The sequence below is a fragment of the Phalacrocorax carbo genome, chromosome 2 (assembly GCF_963921805.1).
Source record: "Phalacrocorax carbo chromosome 2, bPhaCar2.1, whole genome shotgun sequence".
Lineage (NCBI taxonomy): Eukaryota > Metazoa > Chordata > Aves > Suliformes > Phalacrocoracidae > Phalacrocorax > Phalacrocorax carbo.
This window is the reverse complement of record NC_087514.1, coordinates 145594191-145620063: the sequence shown is the minus strand read 5'-3', so window position 1 is coordinate 145620063 and position 25873 is coordinate 145594191. Positions and strand designations below refer to the sequence as shown.

Here is a 25873-nt window from a genome sequence, read left to right as displayed (position 1 = left end):
TGGTAAAAGAAAAACAACACCTTCCACCTGAAATTAGTAAAAAATATCTTTAAGTCAACTGCCTGCTCTGTTGACCTGGACCAGGTCTGAACTAATCATCTCAACTGCTGGTCCCAGCCTTTCTTGGTCTCTGAGCATTGATAGCCTACAGCAAACACACCAGTGTAGCACTGGACCTGGCTTTCCCTGGAGCACAGAAACAGAAATCTGAGCCTAGTTTAGTAATTTCCTGGGTCCAAAAGCAATAATGTAAGATGTTGTAGGGTAAGAGAGAGCCTTGAACCACCTACTGGGGATCACAGGGAACCATTTTGTTAGACAAAGGAAATCTTTAATATTATACAGCTATTACTTTTAGTTGTGCAACAATGTTTCCTGGTTTGGTGATTCACAAATTTGTTCCCAAAAAGTAGCCAAGAAAAAACTGAAAAAGCCCCAGTGTGCTGGTAGGAGGAGAGGCAAGTGGGGAATCTGCCAAGACAGAGCCTTCAGACAACATCAGCTCCGGGACAATTTAGTGTTTTGGAGACTAAGCAACTGTATATGTGCTTTTGCAAGTAAACTACAAATAAGGAATTCAACAAGCATGCCTAGCTGCTCCCACTTGCAATACTTCCTAAGCTAAATAGGAAAAAACAGTACATAACAAACTGGGAGGAATACTATAAAGACAAATAGTGGCACCATGATCCAACAGGGAGGAGGATGAAACTAGTGAGGGAGCAAGGGAGAACTGGACAAACAACAGTGTTTTCTGAGCAGTGCATATGATGTAGAAAGCAGGAGCTCCAGGAGATGAGACTTTCCAGTCTCTGTGGCTTGTGGCCAAGAATGACATCCTGAGGCAACAGCGGAAAGATTGAAATTAAGAAGCTGAGAATCATCTGACCAAGCTTCAAATTCCAGGAGAAGGCACTAGAAAAAGAGGCAGGGGGTGGGGCTGGGGAGGGGAGCAGAGTGCCACAGAAGAAATATGTCTGTAACTCATCTAAGGCTCCAGAGAAGGTTTAGGACATTCCCAGGGCACTTTGATTCCGAAGACATTTGTAGAAGAGTAATGACCCCATGTAGCCTGAAGCTGTTCTGCCCTGGGCTGTGACAGTACAACCATCTGGAAATTACCTTCCAGACAAGGGCTCTCCACCATTGATATTTCACCTCTAAAAACCACCATGATGCCTCTCAGTGCAGGTTTGAGGGTTGTTTTTCTTTGATCATTTGCATATTCAGTAATGTCTGTAAGTACCACCTGGAACATCCAGAGACCTCCAACCAATTTTATTTCATCTGACAAGGAAAAGGGGATGACAATGCACTGAGTGTGAGTGAACATCTCAGCCTTACAATACAAAAGCAAAGTATATAACCAAAAGAAGGGGAAGTCAATAATGCAAATATTATGTGCGACACCCTCTCCTGAGGAGTGGAATTGTATTTTAAAACTATGTCAAGACGAGGGTGTAGAGAGTTTTTGCCAGTCATTGAACTTCAACAGTCTCTTACAGACAGCTGTGCCAAATATTCACATGATGACTCTGACAAACTTAATTTGTTTTTACTTACCGGAATGTCTTGTCAAGGCTCACACTTAAGCCAATATAAAAGTTATTTCCCCAGTCTTTATAGAAAGTCTAAAACACAAAAAATTAAGAATTTTAATGAGATGTAAGAAAACAGATTTAAAATAAAATAAGCAACCTCTCAAAAACCACTTTAGTTTCAGTTGTACAATTGCATAGCATGCAATGTGCATGTTGCATGTTGCTGGGATTATGTGCCTCAACTTAAAAATTTTCCTCCAATTTCCAGTATTTAAATTAAAAGGAAAAAAAAGGCAGAATGGGATGAAAAAGAAATGGAGCAAAAAGCTAGGTTAAGAAGGTAAGAATGACCTCTTAAGCAGGCTATAAAATAAAGCAATATTTTTAGGAGTTTTAGGAAAGCATAGTGAGAATTTGCCAAAAGGCTACAAGTAAACCATGGGATTTAGTACTTAGTCATGTGCAGGAACGGATGGAACCATATTTGTTTTTAACAGTAAGAAACTATTTCCAAAAGAGTATATTATCATCAGGTTATTTTCTTCCTATTAGGAAATATTCTGGCTTAAACCTTTTACTGAAAATCTGAAATCTGTTTTGACAAAAAAAGAGAAAAATCTTTCCTTGAATTCCGTGAAGAGAATGAGTTGGAAAACAAAACATACTCAGTAACTACGGCTTTCAGCTAAACAGAGCAAGGTTTTTGAAAGTTGCACCCTGAGAGTGTTCTTGAAAAGAAGCTGAGGATTTGTCTACATGTAGCAGTTTATCAAAATAACGATTAAGGTAAAGCTCTTAAGTAGATAAGAAGGCACTGATTTTTTTTTTTTTATGATGGAGACCACTTTCTAATATTTCACAAACCAGCTGAAAAGGGGGCCTCAGTGTAGGACAAAATGGTGCATTTTGAAGTAAAACATGTTTCTTACATATTTCCAAAGAAAATTTTTTTCACTTTCACTCTCAACAACGGCAAGATCACCACCATTCTTCTTGCAAAAGTCCCTGGCTTTTTCCATAGGCATTGGTTCCTTGCTGAAGTAGTATTCCTTGTGATTATATATTATCCAGTCATCTTCAGTAACAATATATTCATAATCTGCAAGGTAAAACATTAAGCAATCTGTAATAGAAAGTAACACCATTATATGATAACTTATTTCTGTTACTGGAAGTACAAGACTTACTGAATGTGGAAGTAGGCTCTGGCTTCAGTGATGCTCCTGCAATGTAAATCAACATCCGAGTATAATATATTTCTCAAACATCTCTTGATTACATATATTTATACAGTTGTTAGCATTTTAATTCCAAGCAATAAAATCAATCTTAAAGCCTACTTACTATGCTTATTTTTGTCACAGAGTTTCTCAGAATATTTGAAAAAAGGGTGTTACACTCAGCAAAATACTGTGTTAGAGCTGATCACAAGTTAAGTTTACGGAAACCATGCGCAACTTTAGGCTGCTGGATTTCACTTAGTCAACATTCTGCATATACATCCCAAATTTACACGTCTCTCATGGGTGAATTAATAGTTTTCAACTGCTTTTATTTCAGTTAGAATGTATTAAATGCGTCACTGTGCTTGATGGCACAGCTGGCTCTAATACATGCAGATAGTGTGATCTGACCAGGAAAGGATGTTCTTATCTGTCTCTAAAAGTTGCTCGAAGAAGAAAGTAATCCTACCTTTTTTTATCTGGCAAACATAGTCCTGCATATGTTCACAAAATAAATCATTCCAGTTCATATTATTGTAACCATTAAACACGCCACATTTTTCATTTCCATCATAATTGTTTGGTTCTCCGCTTGCCCATTTTTCATAATTTACCTATAGTAGAAATACAGCTTTGTTACTGTTTTCCTTTTAAAGTGAAACAATTGTCTTACCCTGTTAAAGAAGAATGTACTTCATTTGATTTCATGGTCCATCTTGCACTTTGGTGCCAGACCTTGTAAGGAGAAGGATATGACCCTTGCATAGCATAATGATTTGCCTGTGTATTTATAAGCCATGATAGTAAGTCAAGAAGTTGTTGCCCTCTTTGTTATCAGGAGAGATTAAGTTCTCTTAAACAAGCTTTATAAAGAAGTGTCTAAGTACCTTCCTCTGACCCCCAGGTTGGTTATCCTGCTCTGATGTTTCAACCTGAGACAATCCATCAGTGCTACCATATGGATTTAGGCCTTGCAGACCTTGTCTACTTAAGAAGGCGAGGGCAACAAAGCCTAGCTTCTGTAGACATACAAAATTATTTCTAACAGTAAATGACAAATGGGAATATAGAGATTAGCAGAACCAGATTTGCTTAGATCAGGAGAGATATTCCATCACCTTTGGTGTTATTTCATCACTCTGAATGTCATACTCTTATCTATAACTATGAACTCTCAAAAGACAAACTAATTCCTAGAGTGGAATCGCATAGTAAACACTTAAAGTCACTTGCAGCTTGTATAGGAGGAGTTGTGAGAGCTGTCTGCCAAGATATACATGGAGAATTAGACAAAAAGCTGGAACAAGACATTATTTACTCACTGGTGAGCCATCACTCCATATAAATCCGCTGTCAGAGTCCAAGGCACTTAAACCCATCCAGTAAGATAAGTGAAGATAATCCCTCTTTCTGAATGATTACAAATATAGACAATAAGACATGGTGTGAAATAGAGAAGGAGAATATCTATCATTACATTATTCTCAGTGTTCTCATGCTTAAGTATCATTAGAGACAGTCATATAAAGTAATCATTCAATTGCCATGTGGGGAAAAACGCCTTGGCACTGCATGTGGCAGGAAGCAGTGAAACACAGAGCTTCATGGGAAGGATCACAGATGTCATGAGTCCACCAATACTGAGTTAAAATATATTTTAAGGTCTTGGTTTGACCAAGTGGCTTATACATCCAAATTCAGACCTGTCTGTACTCATAGGCTTGATTTAAACATTTATATAACCCCGTCAATAGGTCAGGCTTTCCTTAGCCTCCCAATTTTTCCCCTTAACCAAGGAAAGAAAGCAGCACAAACTATTCCTTTAATCAAGAGTATTTCATCTACTGATCAACTCCAAATGAGCTAAAAAGATCAGTTTTATCCCTTTGAACTAAACTCAGTTTAAACCAATTTTGATGGTCCTTTCATTTTTTTATATGTTCAGGCTACTTCAACGCACAGCACCACCTTCCCAGAGGCCTGCCAAGAAATCCTTATGCTCACCTGTTTCAACCCATTTCCTTCTGCCACTTTGCAAGAATATACACCATCTTTGCAAGCAGAAACTGATCACCAGAAATCCTTTATGTCTTTCAGAAAGGTTTTTCAAATGTTTGGGGTTTTTTTCCACAAACGGTGGACTGTGCGGATACTTACAAGTTAGCTATTAGGTTTTGTTCTTCTTCACTGTGGATACATGCCAGATCTCCTCCAATGGCTCTGCAAAAATCTCTTGCACCAAACCAAGTTTGCATTTTCTCCCTTCCTCCCTGAAAAATCTATAAAAAGTGGACAATTAAATACTGTGCTGGGTATTACAGACATTTAGAAACTGCATTCTGGGACTCTATCTTTCTTCTGGTCTCCTGGTCTCTAATTTTATCACTTATTATTTAATTGTGCAGTTATAAGTCTGTGGTCATTTATCAAGCTTGATTATTGTAACTTTGCTTTTGCTATCATCTCAGAGACCCTGTGACTCCAAACTTCACTTCAACCTACACAGAGCACTTCCCAGCACTTCCCCAACACGCCACCTGGGGATGGGTGGAGACGTGTTACCGCAGACTACCTGTGAGGTAGGCAGGGTGAAATCCACCTTCCATGAATACACGAAACATATTCTTATTTGAAATGACAAGCATTTGCATTCAGAAGTTAAACACCTACTTTGAAGCAGAAGCTGCTCTGAGGAATAGATTGCCATCCCTCTGGGCATGATGGGAGAGGGGTCGTTGTTGGAGGAGGCGGGGGGGTCACTCCCTCCACCAGCTGCTTGCAGAGAAACATGTTTGTTTCTTCACAGTTCAAAACATCCCATAATCCAGCTGAAGTTCCTGTTATCATGGCCACGCAGCCTGACTCCCTTCCTTCATAAAACATAAAATTTTTAAACCTTATTGATAAATACCTGCATCTTGTCAAAGCATATGCTGCTTAATTAAATGTAACATCCCCACTGTGTTTGGATGCCAATATCTCACAGTAGCTCACATGCTTTTCAATTAAATCATAAATAATTTTTATCAAGTTCTTTTTATGTTACACAACGGATCACCTACCAAAACCATCAAACAGAAAAGAGTGAATTATACCAACAGAGACATGTGCTCCCAGGTGGTCTACTGGAAGGAGCTACCATGATCTCAGGTTTAATCCCTTTAGCATGGCCAGAAAGTTGCAATGTCGTTTTTGCCACTTTATGCCAGCAAAGTTTCAAAATTACTATTTAGCTTCTAAACCCTCATTTCTCAGGCCCCCAGAGTAGAAAGTCAGTAGCCCCTGTGGCACATACCAGGCATTCCTGCATTCCAGTGGGTGAAGGTGATCATGTCCCCGCTGGCCCACCTGAACGTCCCCTGCTCCTCCACATCTGAGAGACCAATCCAGAAGTACTTTGCTGGATTGAATCCAATTACAGAAGTCAAAAAAGCTTGTTCATATCTGTGAAGAATAAGTACCAAACTGATGTATCACATTTTATTGTAGTTTGTTCATCTCTTCAAACAGTTCATTGTAGCAAATCTGGTAAAGGTGATGTGGGAAAAGATAAGTATGGATAGAAGCAAGGGTAATGGTCTTACTTTTATAGTTCTCATTGTGTTATAAATTAATTTTTGTCTTATATTTTGGTAATGTAAATCATGTTTAGAATTTAGAGTGATTCTATTCTCCTTTTGTACTGCACAATGAACAACACAAGCCAAACAATGTTTGTGTTAATGCATGTATGTTACTCATTCTGTATAAATAAGTGCTACAGTGTTTTACTAAGCTTTATGATAAGGTCTAGATCTTTAAATCTTGTTTCACTGGGGAAAAAATCTACTTTTATTCTAAAAAGGGTAAGTTTCCAGACCTGCCTATTGCAAAGAAAAGGTTGAGAAGCTCAAATCCAGAAGAAATAAATAGTTCCATGTTTACCCATTTACTTCTAAGTTTTAAAACAATCTGGCAATTCAGAGCTATTTGGGGTTGACTCAATTTTTGAATTCCTGGGTTCAACAATAGTGTGTAGGTGTGTAGTAGCAATGACTTAAATGTCTGTATTGATGACTGATGCCGTGAAAAGCTGAAATCAGCCAAAATACAAGACCCTGATGTATGTTGTAATACTTCTTCAGTTCTACCACAAATTTTCCAGCAAAGAGTCACATGAGACCCTATGAAAAACTGCAAAGTAGGAAAAGATTTCTGTTTGGCCCTTCCAACCTGGTTGCACATATGAAAGGACAAGAATTATGTTTCCATACCTGTCTGTCACGCTAGCCAGGTGACTTTTGTTTTCTTCACAGATTTGTTTTGCATCTGAAAACTTTGCTGGCAACTGCCCCACGGAGTAGCAGTAGAAGCCGTGCTTCATCCAGCCCTGTCAGTGTCAACAGCAGAGATGCACGGAGGGGCTGTCAGATTGCGCAGCACAGTACACTTCCAAAAGCCAAGTTAATACCACAACCCAAGTCAAAATTCTTTTCAGAAGGCATAAGAAGAAACGAAGAGAATGACCCAACATAGCTTTTGTAACCACAACTCTATGTCTTGCTCCTTGTCAAAGGACACACAAGGGGTCTTCGTGAGCAGTGAGCCGTGGTTATGACTTGGATCTGGCAAGCATGCTCACAGCCACTTTGCAGCCGCTTGTGTAAATCCTGCTCTGCTTTCTCATTGTGTAAGTGTAGCCGTTGCAAGAAGCTACAAAAAATCTGCAAAACAGTCAGCTCAAATGTTCCTGCCTCCTGTGCTGGATTGATTGAACTAGGAAGGGTGCGTGTAACCCAAGACCAGTGAGTTACAGCATGAAAAAATACTGACATGCTCTGCAGAGAGCAGCCTTTATGGGTGAAGTGACCAGTTCTGCACTAGGAGAGAGATGATTGAAGTGTGCATGTAAGGGAAGGGAAAAAACAAGTCAATCTACATTTTGGTTAAATAAATTTAAAAATCCCAATTAGTCCGAGAAGTATCCATACATACAAATTAAGTTTGCGAGGGGTCCACCAAGAACAGTCAGAATAATTGACTTCTGTGGTACTCACCATCATAGCAGTGGAAGTAAGATGCAATGACCTTCTGCTGCTTTTGTTTTATACTTACTTTCTGGCAGCCTGGGTAAGTAACCTCTGCTTCCCCTGATTCTTCTGCCAAAGGTTTCCTTTTACAGACATAACCGAGTTTTGTTTCACAAGCGCTGTCAGCCCAGGATCCATCCTGAGCATGGTAAGAAGAAACAACAGAGAAAAGTGAAATCTAGAGACAATCCAGATCGAACAGGCATGTTCACCATCCTCAGAGACAACCCTTCTCCCTTCATATGGCCGAGGCTGTTTTGGCTCTTTTCCTTGTCCTGATGTTTTCTCCAAAACTCCCAAATAGGGAACACAATAAAGACAGTGAGGGCCACATTTTGTCAGAGGTGTGAGAATGAGGGTTACACGTATTAAAGGTTCAGTGGCTGATGAGAGTAGGAAGGAGATACACTGTTCCACTGTATTCTCACCAGTATAGTATTTATCATGTGCATGTAACCAGACGACAATAGCAAGGAAATGCTAGATAAACTAAACATAAATATGAAAAATATACTGTTTAAGTCTTTCTCCATAGTGTTATGATATGTCATTTTATGCTGAGTATAAAACAAGATACAATTTTTTGTACCTAATTTTTTGTGCCTCTAGTAATACGAGCCTCCAAAGTAGCTCTAATAAATGTATATTTTAGGTGTTTTAAGAAAGTCCCCACTCTAAGAATCATACTATGCAGCCAGGATCAGTCATGGTGATTGTGGATGATGTGTTGTTTCAAACAATTTCAGCCAGATTTGTTGTAACTGTTACAGAACAGACCAAGACTCAGCACAGCACACCGCTTCTGTGACTCCATACACCTTCCTCGATCTGATCTCCAGTCTCCCTCCATGCTAAGATATGCTGAATTAAACCAAGTTCATAAAAAAAACTTTAAAACCCCTGTCCCTTTTTTCTTTTTTTTTTTGTTTCTTTCTTTTTTTTTGTTTTTTTTTGGTCATAGATGTTTTCCTTTTGAGGGGCACAAAGGACATAAGAAAGTATGAAAGTGTGAGAGTGATTTTTACCTCTCCCTTCATAACGACACAGTCTGCCTTATTCTGTGTGTGGGATGGCTCTCCATGGCGCCACTTGGTATAAGTCACAGGTGTCCCATCACTCCATTCAAAATACATTTGAACCCTGAAGTCATTTAGACCAATCCACAGCTCATCATCTGGCTCTGGGAAAACAAAGGCAATTGTAGGTATAGCTATGTCTTAAAATGAAACAATCACATCTCACACCCACTTTTGACTGAAGAAAGACTTTTTAAAAAACATTTGAGATCATGGTTACAATGATTAAATGAATAATAGCAACTGTATAATTCCAGATAAAAAAGTGACCTGCAGGAATACTCACTGTACCCAAGCTGAGACACTGCAAAACTGTATTCCTCGATATTATGAATACTCGCCAGCTCTCCATCTTCTTTTCTACAGGAAGACTGGGCTTCTTTCCATATTTTGGGAGTTCTGTAAATTCTATAGCAATGTCCTGCATAGGGCACCCATTCCCTGGGGCACTTAAAAGGCTTTAAGTCACCTAAAAAAAATTATTTCACACAATTATTAAGCAGTCCTGTTCAGTGCTTTCTTTTAATCAAAAATGATACTACCTGTACTGACATGAGGTGGAAATATTAGAGCACATACTGGCAGAGGGGAGAAGCAAAAGTCTGAGGACCACAAATAATATAAAACAGATTTTTCCATCCCAAATTTTCTGGGAGGCATCAAAAAACTCTTTTACAGAATTAAATAAATACTAAGTAATTCAATATGCAGACTTGCAGGGCACGGCTCCATACTAAATCCCCCGCAGTGAGGCTCTGTGTACAGCCATGTTTTACAGAATAGGGTCTCTTTTCCTACACAGGGACTTTATCTTGATGAATTTTGGAGATTTTTGTATATTTTTTCTCTGGAAACATGAGATGCTCAGGAGCAAGTTGGAGCTCCTTCACAGCCCAAATCATATATCAGAGAGCCCAGACACACTTATGTTATACCACACATGTCAGAAGTCCCAGCTGCACAGAAATGCCACACACTTTGTTCAGCAGCTATTTCTTGGTGTGAATTTAGTGTGGCCAACCATCTTCCACTGCTTTGAAGTTTCACATGGTCTTCACCTATAAAGTAAACTGAAGAGGGCAGGATGTGTGCCCAGTATTGGCGTGTGATCAAACACACTGTTCAATGCTCCCTGGACATGGGTTTGACCTGTGCGAATTTGCATTCCCCTAGGCAATATCCAGGCATGGTTTGGAGGTTAGCATGGGCCAGACACCACTCCCAGTAAGCTGTCTGGATGCAGCCAGAATGTACAGGATGCCAGCTATGATGTGCCATTCATCCCCGAGCCAGAGAATAATTTTATATACTAGTATTTATCTAGTTGAGGGAGTTACTGTAGAGCTAGTAGCATGCTGGGAATTCCCAAGTGAAGTAACTGCACACCATTTTCTTCACGTAGAAAAGACCTGGTTTGCCTCAGGTGGGAGGGGAACTCAGCTGGGAAAAGGTGCCAGCCCCATATTCTGAATTCTTCCATTCGGAATAGAGCAAAAAGGGTCAGAGAGAGCAGGGGAAACTTGAACCCTGGCTCACATCTTTCTGCAGAACACATCTTCAGTGTATTTTTCAGAGCATAAGATATTCATTGGTATTTTGTGGTCTGGATAACACAACTAAACACATAATCCTGTCTTCCTTAGTACCCTGGCATCTTTTCAAAGTGACAAACAACATCTAGACATCATCTTTAATATGAGCCAGAAAACTAAAGTCTTCTCAGTGTTTGACCCAGGTCAACAAGTGTAACCCTTTTGTTTCGAAAACATACTGTCATTTCATATATGGTATCCTCCAAGTATTTCTCACTCACTGCAAAAATAGCCTTATTTTTTGAGCAACTTACCTGAGACAATAGTGGAGGAATCTGAGGAGGAGTTTCTCTTTTGGCAGATATATCCCAGTTTCCTATCACACGCCTGGTTTTCCCATTTGCCATTCCTACCTTGGAAGGTCCCACATATTTTTCCAGATTCCACAGAGGGATTTCCTTTAGGAAACAGACACAACATACAGAGAAGCCCTCTGTTAACACTGAAAATTTTCACCTCATGACAGGAGGGAATGCAGCTTTTGCAGCTGCAAAGCCACTGGTGTATCATTCTTTAGAGTAATAATTCCCAAGAAAGGTGATGAGGGCACCACTGGGATGGCCAAGAGTGCCGACGTCTCAGACATGAGACTTGCTCTTCTCCCATGCACTGCTTAAGAAGAAATTCCGTGTATTTGAAGTACTGCAGCATACAGAAAAAAAGCTTTATACAAATAAAGCTTTTATATAAATTCCTTACAGGGCGGTAGTATTGCAAACACTCAGCATCCTTTACTGTTCAACACTGGACTTGAAATGCATATTTAGTTCCACAGGAGTGCTCGCCATTTGGATTTCCCTGTAAGTCACAACAGCTATTATGAAAATACATAATATGGCAGCATGAGAGACTGTGACTTAGATCCTAAGAAAAGAGTGGAAATTTACTAAGGTAATGTTCATCAGATAAATGTCATAAGCAGTAACTGAGAAGAACAACTGAAAATATTTCTTATGCAATGTTTCTCTTCCGTTTTTTTTTTCTCTTTTCTTTACATTCTCTTTATATGATTTCTCATTAGTTTCTTGTTTAGTTTGAATAATATACCTGATGAGAAAATTGTGGATGAAAAAAATATAGTATGAGCTATAGATATTTGTTTTTAACTGTTTTCTTAGGTGAGTTCTCTGCTTTTTCTGCGAAATTCAGAATTAATGGTGATCCATCTCTGATGTGATCCCTACCACTGTAGTATTCTACGTTTCCCATAATCCTCTGTAATCTGTGAAAATGAAACCTAAAGAGTTAGGTAACAGGAATTTGGGGAAGAGAAAAGAATTTTGGCCCAGACGCTGATCATCATTTCAGAAAAGTGCATTTACCTGGAGCCCAGTTTAGGTATCTGAAAGGACTTCCCCCAATCCACTGCCAGCCACTGTCAAGTGCACTGAAAAGACCACTCCAGAGCTTTGCATTGACACCCAGGTCACTAGTGAGCCCTAAACGGCCAAAAGAAATGAACAGTCAGGTTATTAAATGCCTCTGATTTTGTAAGTTATTCAATAAAACTTGAAATAAAATTTTGAAGAATGGAAAAGAAAAAATGTCATAGATTTTTTCTTTAATATAGGTTAGATTTTTTCCACTACTCTAATACATATTTTTTTTGTGAGAAAGTGAGAAACTTTTTTAAGAATGTCACTAAGACATATTTTCACAAGGTAAATGGAAGTAACCATGTTAAAACTCTTGGAGCTGACATATGTTTTAACCATATGCATTAATTTTGTTGGGTTGGTTTTTGTGGGTTTGGTTTTTTTTTTACTTTACCTAATAAATACATTTGTTCATGAAGGTCTGTGACACTTAATAATTCCGCATTCTGTTGCTGGCAGCTTTTTCTTGCTTGGTGCCATGTCAAAAGGGACTCTGAGTTTATCTGATAGTGAGTTTCTGTCACAGGATTTGTTTTCCAAAGGTCATTGTGGATGGTGTCTATAAAACATGATGACAGCAACTTGACAAGACATTCATACTTGCTAACACAGAAAATTAAATCTTCATTGCAGACTAAAACTATGTAACTATAATTTGCTAAGTTTTTACACACAGTTTGCCCCAGATATATACTTTGTCCATTCAATACTAATAATACACTAATAACATAAGGAATTCTTTCTCCTTACAAACCTGATTTTTCTACATTCACCCTGTTCTTTTTTATTTATTGTCATGATTTTAGCTGGGATAGAGTTAATTTTCTTCACTGCAGCTGGCACAGTGCTGTGCTTCGGACTTAGTATGAAAACAATGTTGAGATAACACACAGATGTTTGGGCTGTGGCTGGGTAGCGCTTGTACCAGTCAAGGCCTTTTCCAGCTTCCCATGCTCTGCTGGGGGCACAAGAAGCCAGGAGGGGAGGGGGCACAGCCAAGAGAGCGGATTCAAACTGACCGAAGGGATATTCCATATCATGTAACGTCATGCCCAGTATGTTACCTGGGAGGGGCTGGCCGGGGGGGGAGGCAGCAATCGCGGCTTGGGGAGGGGCAGCGTCGGTCGGCAGGTGGTGAGCGGTTATATCGTTTGTGTTTCCATGGATTTTTCCTTTTTCATTTTATTATATTATCATTATTGTAATTATTATAATTATTATTATTATTATTGTAATTATTAAACTGTTCTTATCTCAACCTACAAGTTTGGGGGTTTTTTGTGCTTTTGCTCTTCCAATTCTCTCCCCCGTCCCACAGGGACGGGGGGAGTGAGCGAGTGGCTGCGTGGTGTTTAGTTGCTGACTGAGGCTGAACCACAACATTTATATAACTCATCTACTTCTCTCACAATTCAGTCCACATTAAACAACTCACTGATGTATTCTACCTGTACACACACATTTCCCTATTTACTGCACAGATAATCTTGGTCTCCACATCCATTTCTTACCTTGGGACCCCTCTTATGCTCTCCCAGACCTCCCAACATGACAGAAATGATCATTTCCAATCAGATGTGAAGCAGGGGTGAAGGGGTAGGGCATTTGTGCTGGGGTTACTGGAAAGCTGTGTTGGGTGATTTGTGGGTGTAAGGAGCACTGGAGTACTGAAGGCAGGTGAAGGTGGCTGCCTGTGTCCTGCACTCTTCCATTTGCTCCAGTCCTCCTATTCTCTGCACTATCCTATAATACACCACTGTTTCCTGCTTCCCTATATCTCAGCTGCCTTATCCACTACACTTCTTTCTGTCTTTCATTTGCCCTGACTTTCTTCTCAGATAGTCTTAGAGGTTTTCTCTTCCTTTTTCCATCAGTCCTAGTCACCACCCTCACAATACTCCCCATATCTACCATGCTCAGGTGATATGAACTAGTGAACTAGGCTAGCCAGTGAACTAGGCTAGCCAGAATCCAGCTCACTGTCCAATGTTACTTCCACATCCCAAGGACATTTTGACCATGAGAGTAGGTGAAACTTTTTCTTAATGCCTTTCCTGAAATCTTTATAAATAAATTACCTTTCAGAGGACAATTTCCGAAAACTTGGTCTTTGTCAAAATCTGAAGAAGTTGCACACCAGAGAGAGCCTGCATCCTCACTCCGAGGGATGCACTCAGCATACCATTTACCATTGAGCTTAAAAGGGAACACACAAGGTGCACCAAAGGCATTTCCTCCCAGTGTATAGATATCTACGGAAAGAAACACAGAGCAATAGCAGTCAGCTAGTACCAAATGATCACCACAATGTCTGCTCATAGGCCGCTCTCCATGGACACAGTTGAGCTGTGCAAGAGCCCCACACATCAGTATTTCATTACTACAAAGCCTTCCAAGGATGTTGGGCCAATTAGATATGACTACGGCAAGATATTCGGGATTAAGTCTCTCAAACAACCTTTATTTGGCCCTTGGCTAATTTCTGTCTAATTTTTTTCTTTTTATTGCTATATGGACTACTGTGTCACAAGCAGTCATGACTCAGCTCCTCCCATTCATCACAAACTTCTGTGCTCGGATGATATTTAGGATCTTTTTTTTTTCCCTGTATGGTAGAAGAGGCTTGAAAAGGGGCTATCAGAATATTTTATTAGTCTTCATAAGAGGAAGTTGTATCTTAAATTTACAAGTGACTCTGCTAGTAAGTGATCCTCCCATCTCTGTGCAGTCTAATTTGCTGCTATCTGAACAAAATTATTACAAACTTCATTCCAGCTCCAACAGTTGTAGGACACAGCAAAAATTTCATCCCTTGTTATTTAACTTCCCACCCTACCAATGTCACAGTAGCAAGGAGTTTGAGGTTGAACATTTGAGCCTGGATGCCCACTCTACATAGCCCAAGAGGGATAATAATGCAGGAAAAGGAGATCTGACTCTCCAGTGTTGCTTTGTCAGGGTGGTAGGCCTTATCGCATCTCAAACCATTAAAGCACTGTTTTTCCTTTGGTTTTTTCCTACTTTTTGTTCTTGGTGGGCCTGGGAAACACCAGGTAAACACTGTTAAAAGAGGATCATATCTATGGTAACTAGAGATTAACTTCTTAGAGATAGTACATAGTCAAACCAAGTGATAGCAACAATAAATTTTTAAGTATAGCACAATTAACACTTCTACAAATTGATCAGACATATTTTGAAACAGTCATAGATTTCCTCCCACTGTTGCTAAACAAAGAGAATTCCCATTCTCCCTTATGATTACATCATAGGCCTTTGTCATTTTATTCTATCATTTGACAGAATTGCGCTTTCTAAGTTATGCAGAAATGTGTACAGTTGTATTTGCCTTACATTTCTGCTCCCTACTTGTAGTCAGCTCTGCTACTGATATCACTGTAAGAAAAGGGTTGCTGCATGACAAACAGGTGGTGGAATGCTTTGTAAACAGAGGCAGCCAAGTTACCAAGAAATAGAGATTAATTTTCAGTACTCACCCTCATAGCGCTGGGAGCACACGCTATCTGTGGTTCCATGGATTTTCCACCTGCTCCCTTTGTCCGATCCTTTGGACAACCTGATTTTCTTCCCTTTCCCTTTGCCATAGTTGAAAAATAGATCCTTGCCATGGGTTGAAAGCATCTCATTTCTACATTCCCACCACTGGAGCTCATTCGTCCTATTACAGGATTCCAATGTGATGGCAGCCTCGTCGTCCTTGGTGAGCACTCCCAGGCACAGCTTGAGCGCCACGCTCAGCAGCTGCGTGGCAGAGGCCCACCTGAACTTTTGAAACTCATTGTGCTCATCACAAGTGGTAGTTATAACCGAGCTAGAGTTTTGAGCTTGGGCGCAGAGCTTGCTATCTTCATTATAGATGGAAAATATTCCACTACCTATAAAATAAAATGAGAATTTAAACATCTGAGGAGAGATTTTGTAGGAGATAAGTCAGTTACTTGCTGTTGACAGTCTGCTACAACAAAAAATTGAGTATATAGAGTCCATAGAGAAAGAAATCAAGGGAGGTTAATCATCAGTATAAAGGATATTCATCAAAATGTTCTTAAGATGCAAGCAACACAGAAGCTGAAAATATAGCTCTTTCAAGAGCAATTGCTCTTCTTCAGATCCCTCCCTAAAGCACACTGTTCTCAAAATGCCATTCAGAAATGACCTTTATTAAATTTCATGAGTTCTTCAAAGTTCTACCGCCACACCGCATATTAAACAGGCTTTGATTTTGCAAGTAAAATGACTTTTTGCTTTAGAGCTATTAAAAATGGTTTACATACTCAAGATTCAACCATTTTTATATTTGGCCCAGAATGACATTGTGGTTTTCATCTCATCTAGCAAGTGGGGTATTTTTCATTTTTGATTAATTATTTTGGAAATCTTCAGCAACTGTGAAAAAAGTTGTTTCTTCACAGAGTTCAACTTGTGAGTGTCTCAGGAGGGAAGCCACAACTTGCAGCATCATCACTTTGGTTCTGAGCACAGTTAAGCTAAGTAAGTATCCTAAGTGCCATTAATAGCTACACTTGCAAAAAGAAATGTGAGACACTGCATGACAGGGTTTTGTTTCTTCAACCTCGGCTTCAGAAAAGGGGCACAACTTCAGCCTGCTCCAAACCTTGACCATTTTTGCAGCTCACCTTGCATCCCTTAGCTCCCCTTTAAGCAACAGCAACATCATCCAACTCGTTCTGCTGTGCCATTGGGCTTTACTGCCAACCAAGGTTTCTTGCCAGGGATGGAATAGTTAAATGGGGCTTCATAACACCCCGCATCCCAGAGCTGTCAGGGAGTGGTCGAACAGCCTCGGTGGTGTTTCTCTGAAAGGCTTCAGACCTGAACAAGCCAGATGGCATTTCCCCTGGCACAGCTCTCCTGCTGCAGTGATCCTCAAGAAAGTAGCAGAGGATGGGTTAGAGCCAGCTTGATCTCACGCAAAAACACGCACATAAGAAATCGTCCTGTAGTGGGTTAGTTCAGCGTTGGCTAGTCCCTGCTGCCATTCAAGGGATAGCACGGGACTCCTGCAGTTCTCTAGCTGGGACCTTCCTGCAGGAAAGAGCTGCAGACACAGCGTCATTTGTTTTCCTCTCAGCAGTAGGAGTGTCTGAAATCTAACAGACAGAAGCTTTTACGGCCCTTTCTAAAGCTGTCAGCTTAGAAACAGGATTCCAATATGCAATGATCAGTATGCCATAGTCTATATGAGCTGTCTAGGAAACTCAAAGCACACATCAGCCAGTGGCTCTGTGCATGCTGAGAGGACACTGCCCTGTACATCTAAGCTGTTCTAATCTCCAACACAGTAATTTCAAATCAGCTTTTGTCTGCATTCAAATGGCACATTTTCAAGAATCAGCACCGTCTAGGTTATGCCCACATCTGCTGGTGCATTTCTTTCACTCATACACCACCTTGAAAACTGGGTTAAGGAACCAGAATGCCTAAACACATACCACCATACCTAAGAATTGAGTAAAACTGTTTCAAATTACACGCTGTGACCAGCTCTAAACTCACTGTTGACCAAGGAGGACGTCAGGAAAGCACAAAAAGAACTTGCAAACCTCTATACTCAGCAGAGGACAAAGACTTACCAGATGTTTGAAGAGATGTAAAGGAAAAGAGAAAAATCAGCAGCAGGTAGACATCCATGGCCAAATGTTTCACTCCCTTCTCCTCTCCACATCAAATTGATGCTGAAGACCAAAGCTGTGCCTTTCAAGAAAACCCTTCTACACTGAACGGGATTAACAAGTCCTTTTCAAGTTTTAAGACCCCACAGATACAAGGAAGTTCTGAGCTGCAAATAAGGAACTGTATCATGTCACATGAGTAATTTTGAAATAATACATTAATGAATAAACTTTGCTTTCTGAGCTAGTTTTTCTACTGTATAAAAGCATTATCTTGCATGGAAATATCAGATCTAAGAGATAACATTTCAGTGAGGATTTTTTGAAACACACCTTACAATTCAGGATCATTATTTTTATGAAGAAGGTGATGTGAATGTCTCTTTACCAGAAATAGGCAAAAAGGTAAAAAAGAAGGGTAAGATAAATAAATTATCAATAAATGATTAAAAACACCAGAGTACAATGCAGTACTGTGAAAAATGGGCTGCAACACCATGCAAAACAAGTAACTAGGACCTTGGAATCAGAGAATTTTGTCTCTTCTCCCAAGTTACTAGCGACAGAATGAGAGGAAACTGCTTCAAGCTGGTCAGGGGAGGTTTAGATGGGATAGTAGGAAAAATGTCTTTACTGAAAGAGTGGTCAGGCACTGGAACAGGCTGCCCAGAGAGGTGGTGGAGTCACCATACCTGCAGGTATTTAAAAGACATGTAGACATGGCACTTCAGGGCATTGTTTAGGAGACATGGTGGTGTTGGGTTGATGGTTGGACTTGATCCTAGAGGTCTTTTCAACCTTAATGATTCTATGATTCCCCACGTCTGCAGTTCCACAGAAAAGAGAAAAGCTGTAGAAAAGAGGACCTGTGTTCTTCAGGAGGCACCTGTCCCTCCTTTTGCTCCATTCCTGACTATATGCAGGAGCAATGTATGAACTGTTGTATGTGATGTATGAACGTCAAAGGTGACAGCAACAACTGAAGAATTATGAAAAGAAACCACACAATTCTAGGAAGAAGATAACCTGTAACTGGCAAATGGTGGATTTTCAGTTATTGCTAGAGATGAGATCCCGCTACTCTGTGAAAGTTTGCACCCCCTGAAGATGTTCTGACAGAATTCTGATTTATACTTTGAAAAACCTCTCTCCTTTATGATAGGTGAAAGAATTAGAAATATGTAGTGGGTAGGGAAGAGAAAACACACTCCCAGGGAATGTTTACATCCTTTTTTGCATATGGCCTTTGAAAAATCCCAGTGTCCATATCTTCAGGAGAGGCTGGTTTGGGATAACTTCCCCAATGCTGTATTTGCAGCAAGTCTTTCCCTGAAAATTGTTGCTGGGCAATGAAAACCCTAGACACCTACATGAACATGTGGGAACCTGCTTCTATTGTTCTGACTCAGATGCAGATGGATGACTCACTGGGTCTAAAAAGGTACACAAGGAATTAGAGCAGAGAAAGAATAACAACAGTGAGAGAAAACAGTGTGACCTGAAGGCCGGTGGGTGCAGCTAGACCAAAAACATGGAAAGAATGGGAGCCTGAGAGTGGCACTGAGACCTGAGAGAAGTGGGGGAATAGAGATGGTGGCAGGTGGTCAGTGAATTCTGATGCTTATGCAAAGATGGCTGCACTGAGTCTGGCGTAGATTCCAGTACTCACCAACACGGGAATGCTCGACGCTGCAACCTCAACTTTCCAACTTCCCTTGCTTCCTTGTTCAGGAACTCCAGATGTGCAGATGGAAGAAATATTTTTATTTATTATTTAGGCAGGAGAAATGTAATGCCTTGTGGTTCTGCTCTGTACAACATCTCAGCATTTCCAAAGCTACTGGGAGGCAACAACTACAATCACAACAGGGAGAACGAAACTAGCTCCGTTCTGAAGAAAGATCAGTGTTTGGTGAAGGACTGTTAGCGATGATCTGCTGAGAGAGGCCAAAAAAGAGTAAAGCATAGTAAGGTCAGCTTCACCTCAGTGTTTGTACGTTTGTCTGAGCAGTCCCCATCACAGCCCACAAAGTGGGAAAGAAAATCAGAAGATTGCAAAGATGCACTCCAGCATCTTCCACTTGCCAAGGCACAGCCTGAAATGTTAGAAGTGGCAAGGAAGAAAGGCTGCTGGTTTTTGTGTTGAGTCAGCATTGTTCCTTTGGCAATCTCTGCTCGCAGGCAGGAAGTTACACTCACAGTGTGCAGATTCACCACCTTTTCTCTGAAGTCTGAACTCTTCTGGAGGAAAGGGGAAATGAAAATTAAGCACAAGGGTATCAAGAAACGTAGCAATGTGCAAAGAGGCAAACCTTTACACGCTATCAAATATTGCCATTAAGTCATTCCTCAGCTGCCCACAGAAACGGATGGGTGAGTCCCTCCAGGTTCAACCAGATGCTTCCCTACAGAAGTTAAAGAATTCATTTTCAAAAAACACTGTATTAAAATCTGAAAGGAATTCTGTGATCATTTGGCCTGCTATAATTTGGTAAAAGATTTGAACCCAGAATCCCCACATATAGCACAATCACATTTTCCAACTGAAAACACTTTTTTTAATAAATAAGAAAGATGCTGTAAACATTCTAGCCTAAAAAAGACCCAGAAAGTGAAGAACCTTTCCGTTTCTCCAGACAGGCTCAAAACATACTGAAAGAGCAACATAAGGCACTTTCACACTATATTTTCATGTTAGGTAATCAACTTTTTTTTTCTTTCTTTTATCTAAACCCCCAAGATCAAACATAAAAAATCTTGGCAGAATCAGAGGATTATGGATATGAATTATTAGTGATCAGTTAAAAATTCCCTTTGCTTTTCTACCCATTACTTATGTTTCATCTTGTTTATCGAGGAATTATTTTCCTTGGTTTTACAGCAAGAATATTTCAGAAAAGCAAAATCCCAATTCCTCTGTGAATGTATATTTATACAACATACAGCCTGAAACCTCCCCTAAGTAGTGGCATCGGCTCAGGAGACAAACTAAGAGATCACAAGAGCAACAGGGCAGTTCTAAGGCAACTGGCCATTCCCAGCAGGACTGGCAGCCGGTAGTAGACAATGGCTGAAGGAATTGGTGATGGATCAGAGCAGAGTAAGTAACAAATTATATCACATCCATATGCTTATGAATCATTCCCAGGAAGACACACTGCTTTTTTTCAGTCAAATCGAGCTACATGGATCATTTCCCCAGCCCAGTCTTCAAAACTTCTTTTATGTAGTCAGTCACTTGTCAGGACCGTTGCAGCTCAGCAGCAGGAAAAGAGGACATAATGCCAGATCACCAAATGGTGTTTGGGGAAACCATTGCATGACAACTCAGTCGAGGGAAGATGGAAATAACACGAGGGTGTGGAAAGAAAACACCAGTTTGGAAACTACGCTCTCATTTTTTCTTGATATTGTATGATCAGTTTTGTCACAAGTATGACCAAAGGAATGATGATGTTAGAAACCTGGGATGGGACTCTATTCAGATAGTCTAATAAATGAGTTGCCATCACTGAAAGGTACTAGCTTGGGGGGGGGGGGGGGGAAGGGGGGATAAAAAGAACAGAAAACCAAGACAAAACAAAAAAACCCAAAGAATCAAACCCAAACAAATAAAAAACCCCGCCAAAACAAAAAACCAAGAAATCCTATTTTTCAGAATTACAAGTCCCTAGGTAAAAGCCTTCCATTTACTCTTATATTAGTTAGACATCCTTCAAAGTGTTCGAGGTTGATCGTTTCTCTACATTCAATTTAAAAATTCCTATCAGAGTTTGTGTATAAAGCATCAGTGCTCATCTTCAGCGTACTACATGGAACTGCAATGATTTCCTGTGCTGTAAATGCCACTACTTCCATGTTTGCTCTTTTTAATGGGACATTTCCTTCAATTCCATTGTATTGCAATAGGAGGGACAGGAAACCATGCGGCTTGAATTTCCCCCTCTTTTGAAAATCTTTCAAGTCTTTCTCACTCAACTCTTTCTAAAATGAGTAGATCCACCTTCAGAGTAGAGCTTCTGATTTGGAACCTCCTCTATTTATTCTGCACCCACTTGGGCAGGAGAACAGAACAGACACAGCATTTCACAGAAGCAGCTACACCTACTGCCAGCTATCAACTACCACGGCATTTTTAATTCTCAACTCAAAGATGATGCTGGATGTCAGGCAGTATGAACGGGTAAATATGTTCAGGACTATCCAAGCTCCGGGAGCTGGGTTCTCTCCCTGACACTCTTTAGCTGTAGAGACGTATCTGGTAAGTACAGTAAAGCACCAGAAATGAGACATCGCCTCAATCTTTATTTTCTTTCCAATCATGTATTTGCATAGATGCATATGATGAAATGTTATCTGGCAGAAGCACTGGGTGCGTGGATACTGCCTTAAGATTGTGCGGGGCCCCAGAACAGGACTGAAATGCTTTTGGGTAGAGACTGCACCTATTTCTTGTTTGCACATCAGCCACTGCAGTGAGGCTGGGATTCCAGTCAAGGCCTCTTGACCTCCCATTCTCCCTTCCACATGCCTTTCTAGCTGGCACCACTTATCCAAATAATTGAAACGACATCTTCCTTAACATCATCAGTCAGTCAGTCAGGAGGCTGCTGGCAGGTAAGCCACATCAGAGGGCCTGAAGAACCATTAGAAGTACTACTCCTTGAAAAGACACACTCAAACAACTGTGCATTACAACTGGAAACAGCAGTAGGCGCAGGGGCAAGGAAATAACTGGGAGAAAGACAAGAGCCAGAGGAGAAAAGCATTCCAGGGCAAATTTCCCCATGTTACCTACACGCATATGTAATTCAAGATTTTTACTAATTCATTCAGGTGACATTTTTGGCTTGGTTTTAAGCAGACAATCCCTGGACAGATTCAGGAAAATGTGGTCAATATATTACTCGATCACAACTTTGGATAGAATGTCTCTACCGTTGTGTCATCTCCATTTTAACTTTACCCTGTTACAGAGTCTTACATAGACAAGAGTATAAAATGAAAAACTATTTTAAAAAAAAACCCAAAGCTAGTTACTGTTTATTTCACAGAATAAAATCTGAAACCGCAAAAACAAACCTTGCAAACCTTTGTATGCAAGCGAGGAATCATGCATGATTTACATTTTACAAGATTTACAAAAATTAGGAATATAAACTCCACATTGGGGAATCTAAGATTTCCATAAATGGTAACTGATCTAGCCTTTTTAGAAAGGAAATAAAATCAGTAGCAACTAATACTTTGGTAAAGTTAAATTGTTCTTGACTCCCAGCACACACCCCACAAACCTGTGCTACTTATTGAGAGGCTGTAGGAGAGCAGTACCAACAAGCGATCACCATGACAGCTACCCAGCGCTCCTACAAACCTTCAGCACACGTGTAGGTAGTGTGCTTCCCTCTCCTCAGTAACCGTTGTCCTGAGAGAAGGAAGTTTTGCCATGACCTCCATCACCTCTCCCAGACAAACCCGCTGTGGCCAGCCAGAACACTGGTGGCTAATGCCAACCACGCTTTTCCATTCCTGGGGCCTGCCCCCAGATTTTTTCCCAATTAAAGCCTAGGACACAGAAACTACAAGAACTACATACTTGGTTCTCTGTGTTGTCTGTAATTGTGGGAACTGAAATTATATCGTGAAAGGACTTTTTCTCCACCTGGTTCAAAGATGATGTGCCTAAATACAAACTTGTCATCTGGCAACTATCCCTGCAGTTAAGTCCCTAGAAATACTTGAAAGCTGCTAGAATGAGAGAGGTGTTTGCTGAATAGCTTGGAGAATCTGAGCAGTAGCATGGTTTGAAATAAATCTGGTGCAGAAACTTCAAATCTTGGGAGCCTTCTCAAGTGGATCTACCTATATTTTTCTTCCTTTATTGCATCCATTTGTATTGTTCCATTTAATAATTAGTCAATATTGTCTCTTTCCTTAAGACCCGCACTCACCAATGTCGGTCTTCAAATCATGAGATCTGAAATCTCACACATTATACAATGGTTACAAAACAACGTAACTGCTGTATATAACATTACACACATACTGAAACTGGTTACTCAGTATTTGCACATGAGAAAATAGCTTTGGCTTAATTCTAGTTGCATAATTTTATTAAAACAAGGCACATTTTATTTTATTACATTACATTTTACATTACATATTACATTACATTTCATTTTATTACATTACAGTGTCGCATGTTCATTCTGTTCTATGTTGGTCACAAGATCCTTTGTGTCACTAGTTCCAGGAACTGCGTCACTATTAAAATACAAATTGTTCTCAAAGCTGTCATTAGTTGAAAAGCGATTCTTTCGTCTCTTGTAGAAGAGGTAGCCTGCAAGGCCACTTCCAACTAGGATGAGGATGACAACAATAACTACAACTCCTGTTTTACCGTGGTTCAGAGTAGGAGCCTTCTCGTCCTTTGTCATTGCTGAAAAGAAGTACAAAGTAATCAAGAGGATGCTACACACTTTTTATCTGATTACTGGAAACAATTTCTTTAGAAAGCATGATGTTTTAAGCAAAAGTGTTCTATTTGTTTCAAAACAATGAGAGACAAAGGTAGCAACATAAAATTTATTTATTTTAAAATGTTAACTTTGCACGCTATATCACAAATTATCTTTTTTTAAAACCTGCATTTGGACACTGAATGGTGTATATTGTGTTCTACTAGGAAATAATATGCTCCTAGGAAACAGATATTGTACTCAGGTATATCAGCAAATGTAAGAGATATATGATTTGTTCTGTTTATGATCTTACATGGGGCTAGTTTTTGTCTACTTGAAAGACAATATTCTTACCTTTTGTAGGCATTTCCGCGGGTGGCGTTTCAGCTGCTGGTGGCATTTCAGTTGCTGGCATTTCAAAATATTGAAAAAGAATTATGTTATTATATTATTCTGTTATTTATTTCTATATTCGGAAAATCATAATGAAAATCATATTCAGAGAAATATATGGTAAAACACACCACTAACTACAGAAAACACTTGCGTTTTGTCCATACAAAGCTTTCTACACCTAACAAAAGCCATAGCACAATGGCCAGTTGTACTATGGTCTCACATATAAGTATTTACATAAACTAGCAGAAACGAAACGTCAAGGAGCTCCATGGAGACAGATCCTGACATCAGTGTAAAGCCACAAGAAAATCTACACAGCGTCTTCAGGACAGAGATGATCAAACATAATCCTCAATATAATCACAAATCCTTGCAGTTGTTATCTTATATAAGCATAGCAAGTGTAATAAATTCGGTTTGCCAAGCAACTTTAATGGCCTACCTACACAGACAATTGAAATCACTCAAGAACTCCAGAAAGTATTAGTACGTATCACATCCAAACTAAAGTGTTTGTAGCTCATTTAAAATTTAATACCTGGACCACAAAATCTGGCTTGCTGGGAAAACTGGGCCATCATTTAAGATGAAGAGCCATATTTTGCCATGTGGACATAAAATCAGTCTGTAACTAAATCTTGAATCAATGTATCATGGTCCGTTCTGAAAAAGGTGAGCCCAGGAAGTTAAACTGTTTTCCAAATCTCCCCACTTACATTGCCTGATTTCATTAATAAACCAACAATCTCGACTACCAAAAATTTTCCAGAACTCTGATGGAGTGTCTGTTAGCCCAGCTAGTTTTACATGTAGAGATAAATATTACTCTATATCTGGCTCTTCAAAGTAAAACCAGACATGGTGATTTGGATGTTTCCAGGAGTTTCTATCAAGAGAAGTATCTATTAATGCTATTTACAATGAAAAGCAGCTTGTTGCTTTTCTGCACTATACCATCATGCAAATCTATGGAAAACAGGGAAACTGGGAGCCTTCTATACTTGCACACTTTTTAAGTGCTTGCTGGATGTATTGCATGTTTGCTACGTTACATGTCATGTCCAGTTCTGGGCTCCCTGGTACAAGAGAGAGAGCGAGCTACTGGAGGGAGTCCAGTGAAGGCCCAGTAAGATGATGAAGGGACTGGAACATCTCTTACATGAGAAAAGGTTGAGAGAGCTGGAACTGTTTATCCTGGAGAACAGAAGGTTCAGGGGGGATCTTACCAATGTATACAAATATCTGAAAGGAGAGTGTAGAGACAACACAGCAAGGCTCATCTCAGTGGTGCCCAGTGACAAAACCAGAGGCAGTGGGCACAAACTGAAACAAAGGAGGTTCCCTCTGAACTTCAGGAAACACTTTTTAACTGTCAGGGTGACTGAGCACTGGCACAGGCTGCCCAGGGAGGTTGTGAAATCTCCATGCTTGGAGATACTCAAAAACCATTTGGACATGGGCCTGGGCAACTGGTTCTAGGTG

At 40.0% G+C, this 25873-nt stretch overlaps 2 protein-coding genes across 3 annotated transcripts in view; both read right to left on the bottom strand.

Moving 5' to 3' along the window:
* LOC104041765 (macrophage mannose receptor 1) overlaps positions 1-17672 on the bottom strand; it is a 33896-nt gene extending 16224 nt beyond the window's left edge. The window contains exons 1-18 of the mRNA XM_064444730.1: positions 17493-17672; positions 15375-15773; positions 13956-14129; positions 12272-12436; positions 11824-11940; positions 10756-10899; positions 9196-9378; positions 8859-9013; positions 7859-7972; positions 7018-7133; positions 6060-6208; positions 5435-5634; positions 4922-5043; positions 4087-4174; positions 3234-3378; positions 2729-2764; positions 2471-2640; positions 1564-1631 (exon numbers count right to left, since the gene is read on the bottom strand). Coding sequence (XP_064300800.1) covers positions 1564-1631; positions 2471-2640; positions 2729-2764; positions 3234-3378; positions 4087-4174; positions 4922-5043; positions 5435-5634; positions 6060-6208; positions 7018-7133; positions 7859-7972; positions 8859-9013; positions 9196-9378; positions 10756-10899; positions 11824-11940; positions 12272-12436; positions 13956-14129; positions 15375-15773; positions 17493-17550 — 2603 coding nt within the window. The 5' untranslated portion in view covers positions 17551-17672. The remainder of the gene's footprint in view (positions 1-1563; positions 1632-2470; positions 2641-2728; positions 2765-3233; positions 3379-4086; positions 4175-4921; positions 5044-5434; positions 5635-6059; positions 6209-7017; positions 7134-7858; positions 7973-8858; positions 9014-9195; positions 9379-10755; positions 10900-11823; positions 11941-12271; positions 12437-13955; positions 14130-15374; positions 15774-17492) is intronic.
* Positions 17673-22545: 4873 nt separating this feature from the next.
* Positions 22546-25873, bottom strand: part of LOC104046212 (macrophage mannose receptor 1) — a 63113-nt gene continuing 59785 nt past the window's right edge. The window contains exons 29-30 of one of the 2 annotated variants that reach the window (XM_064444729.1): positions 24347-24409; positions 22546-23970 (exon numbers count right to left, since the gene is read on the bottom strand). In XM_064444729.1, the coding sequence (XP_064300799.1) occupies positions 23720-23970; positions 24347-24409 (314 nt within the window). In that variant the 3' untranslated portion in view covers positions 22546-23719. The remainder of the gene's footprint in view (positions 23971-24346; positions 24410-25873) is intronic. The other variant, XM_064444728.1, reaches the window with a different exon arrangement.